At 34.7% G+C, this 3,978-nt stretch overlaps 1 protein-coding gene across 1 annotated transcript; it reads left to right on the plus strand.

Annotated features, from left to right (window-relative positions):
* The first annotated feature begins 262 nt into the window (after window positions 1-262).
* Window positions 263-3,129, plus strand: LOC120278218. The gene is made up of 3 exons (XM_039285162.1): window positions 263-943; window positions 2,703-2,774; window positions 2,895-3,129. Exons 1-3 carry the CDS (start codon window positions 311-313, stop codon window positions 2,895-2,897), a joined length of 708 nt encoding a protein of 235 aa, XP_039141096.1. The 5' UTR covers window positions 263-310; the 3' UTR covers window positions 2,898-3,129.
* Window positions 3,130-3,978: the final 849 nt, after the last annotated feature.

Below are 3,978 nucleotides of genomic sequence, written 5' to 3' on the forward strand. Positions count from 1 at the left end.
CAACAGTAATTTTAATTAACATTGAAATCAACTAAAACACCATACAATTAACAGTGTGCTTATTTCTTTCAAATTAAATATTCTAAATAATAACTTAAAATAAGAGGCATCATAGTTATTGATGATGACAATTTCAAATAATATATTCCAAAACTAAATAAAAAAGTATTTAAAAAAACTTTAAAATCAATTGTATAAAAAAAGGCATTTATAAAACAAAAAAATCAAAACCACTATTTTATAAACTATTTAAAATCAAAGTAAAAAATCATTTGAAACCTTTCGTTCGACCCCAAATCGTGACACCACGATGGAGAAGTTCGGCTCCTCCACAACGCCGTTCCTCCAGCCGCCTCCACGGCCTCCGCCGGCGTCGGAGCCCTACTACGGCATCCCGGCGCCGATCTACGACCCCTCTCCCCCCACCTACATCCTTCTCCCTGTCTTCCCCCGTCGCCGGCGCCGCCCGTGTCGCTGGTGCGGCTCGCTTCTCTCCTCTTCCTGTCTCCTCTCCCTCGCCTTCGTATCCGTTCTCCTCGCTGGCTCTCTCTTCTTCCTCTGGCCCTCCGATCCGGAGATCTCCGTCGCCCGTCTCCGCCTCAACCGCATCCATGTCTTCCCCCAACCCATCGTCAGGCTGGACATCTCCATCGGCCTTGAGATCAAGGTTCGGAACCGGGATTTTTTCTCTCTCGACTACGACAGTGTCGTCGCCTCGATTGGGTATCGAGGGCGGAGGCTCGGGTCGGTGATATCAAAGGGTGGGCATTTGGTGGCGCGCGGAGTGTCGTATGTCGACGCGGAGCTCCATCTGGATGGGATTCGTGTTCTGAATGATGTCTTTTATCTCATTGAAGACCTCGCCAGGGGTTCCATTCCTCTTGACACTGTTACTGAGATCGAAGGCCAGCTTCACCTCTTCTCCCTTGATGTCCCAATTCAGGTATGCATTTCGTCCCCTATTGATTATTCTCTGTTTCTTTTACCATTGATCCATACCATAAACTTTGCGTTTGATTTACTGTGAATTAATAGAAGAAAGTTATGATTTTTAACTTGTTCTTTGGGGATTACCGAGCAGTGAAGGTGTTCTTGCTATAATTCATACAAATCTTTTAGTTCAATTGTCCTCAAGTTTTGCATATATGCTATTTGATATGCCTGTGAATCTCATCCAGAGGAATTGGACAATACCTTCAGTTCATGTATGTTAATTAGGTACTGGTTGTTTGCTTTCATTTAATCTTCATATTATTAGATCAATGGATAAACTCTACATCTATTCTATATCTTTTAGCACATACTCTGGAGGTTACCTAGTAATAAAGGTGTTCATGCAATAGGCTGTAACAATCTATCAGTTCAATTGCTCCCAAGATTTAGAATTGATGTTGAATGTGAGTGTTATGTTAATTGAAATAACATGAATCTCGTCTGGATGGAGTTGACAAACCTTCCATTTCATATATATGCTCATTAGAGATTGTTTCTTTGCTTTCGTTTAATCTTTCATATTGGATCTGTAGTGTAAGTTTGGAAGTAATTGACGCATGAATTGATGGAAGATATGTACAGCTTTTTCGCATATATTATGAAATCGAGTAAGTAATCAGTGGAAGTAAAATGATGTTGTCTGTTTTATCCATTGTTCTTATCAGTTTCTTTTCAAGTTATTATATGGTGATAATATTGTCTATGACTAAGAGAAGGCAATCCTGAACATGACTGACATTGCTTCTGCGGAGATGTAAAAGTCTGGTTTGTGCGCTGGATTAAATGCTTTGATTTTCATCTCTGAATCATATTACTTTTTTGTCTATCCTCCATAGTACCATTATATTTAACCTTTTATTGCTGGTAGAAGAGTCATAAGAATTAAAACAAGTAGTGAAATCAAGGGAAATTTGTAATATCAGAAACAGGAAACACATGAATGTTCTGTGTACATAGGCATGTACTCGGTCAAAGTTGGATTGTCAAATTTGAAGCGGAGACAAAGTGCTAAGTCAGATAGATTTTTTTTTAAAAAAAAAAAATAGGAACTAGTGGCAGGCAAAGAATGATAGAAGGCAAGTAAGTTGAAACTGACTGATCATAATAATCCATGCTTATTAACATCCACCAATAAAATCAATTATTTTACACCATTGATGAGTTAAGAAAAACATAAAGTTGTGATTTTACTCAAAATGGATAAAAGCACTTTTTGTCTGATATGACAATAACACACAATAGAAGAATCATTTGTCTTGGTTGACATTATCTTTTTGTTTAATATTTTTTGTGTTCTAAGCACAAAATCTCCTTTTCTTTTTGTTTGATCTATCAAACAACTTCATGATCAGGTATCTATTGGATTTACAGAATTTATCAGATCATTATGCTGTTTTTTGGGTTAAGCCTGACTGCCTGGCATCTGTTTCCAATTAATTTCACTTTGTTGCTCATTATGTTGCTCAACTCACAACAAAGGAGAAGTATTTCACTTTGTGCATCTTTTAATCTTTAACCTTTATTATACCAGATGTCATAGTTGCCATGGTTATATGATCTTTTACATATCTTGAAACACATACAAGAATATAATTGATATTATTCTTGTGATTATATTATTCTTATAGTTAAACTGTAAGACATGTGATTCACCATCCATTGCTGCCTCATTATCTCAAATGTCTTTTATTTTATTTTATTTTTTACAGGGAAGAATCTCCTGTGCAGTGCATGTAAATCCTGAAAATCAAACTATCATTCATCAGGGTTGTTATCCTGAGGTTTGTCATTTCACTGTTTTATTTCATCACCAATTTCACTCATTGTTACCAATATCTCTTCCTTATATATATATATATATATATATATATTTATGAAACTATTTTCTTAATTTTGTGCAGTGATGGTAGAGAGAGACCGTGGATGATTGTTCCTTGCTATGGTCAAAATGATATAGGTAAATCTTGATGTTTGGAGTGCTGATAAATTTGAAATTTACCTATGTGAATAAAGATTGTTGTAAATTTACTACTAGAATTGGCCTTATCTTGTCTTTATTTTGGTTGATCTGGTTTGCATATAGTTATCAGACTTTGCCTCCTATAAATATAAATAGTTTGGTTATCAATTATCATACATGGATTTGTTGTGATTTAAATCTTCACATATTAATTCAAACATTCAGCAGGGTGTGGTTTGAAGCTTTTAAATTCTGATTTTAATTCAATTCCTGCGTTTGCTGAGAAATTTGATTGGGTTGTTATTAGTTTCTTCAATTCAAGTTTTCTTTCTAATTGCACAAAAAGATAAAATTAAAAATATTAAGACTATCCTTCTATTCCCCCCTTCCCCTTTTTATTTTTTTTTTAAAAAAATCAAAATTCAACAATCAAAAATCTAATAAATTTTTTATAAGCTTGGTTTTTATATATTTATTGTTTGTTTTAAAATATAAAGTTGTTCATTTTATTTTCTAAATTTTATAAAAATGCTTTCTTCAAAAATATTTAATTTACAATTGTCCTATCAGATTACTGCTTTATATATATATATATAAAATCACAATTTTTACTAACCAGACATCCAGAATCTTTACAATCTTTTTTTTTTATAAATAATAAAATATTCAGATATTTATCAAAAGATACCTCATTAATCTCAAAAACAATGACATAAAATGCATCAGAATCAAATCAAACAAAATTATAAAAAATCAAAAATTTAAAATAATAATAATAATAATAAAGAAAGAGGTTTCAAGTAGCTGAGGAAGCGCCACGTGTCCCAAGAATTGATGCTTTTACCACGCAGTTCATCCCCCCCATTCTCGCAAAAATCCAAACCAAAAACCAATTCATCCAAACTCCTCCCAATTCTCCCCCAAAATCAAACCCCCAAACCCTAACCCTAACCCTAACCATGTGCAACCCTACCCTCTCCTCCTCTCTCCCCCTCTTCCACCACTCTCCCTCTCCCCTCCTCCTC

This window comes from Dioscorea cayenensis, chromosome 15, assembly GCF_009730915.1.
Source record: "Dioscorea cayenensis subsp. rotundata cultivar TDr96_F1 chromosome 15, TDr96_F1_v2_PseudoChromosome.rev07_lg8_w22 25.fasta, whole genome shotgun sequence".
Taxonomy (NCBI): Eukaryota; Viridiplantae; Streptophyta; class Magnoliopsida; order Dioscoreales; family Dioscoreaceae; genus Dioscorea; species Dioscorea cayenensis.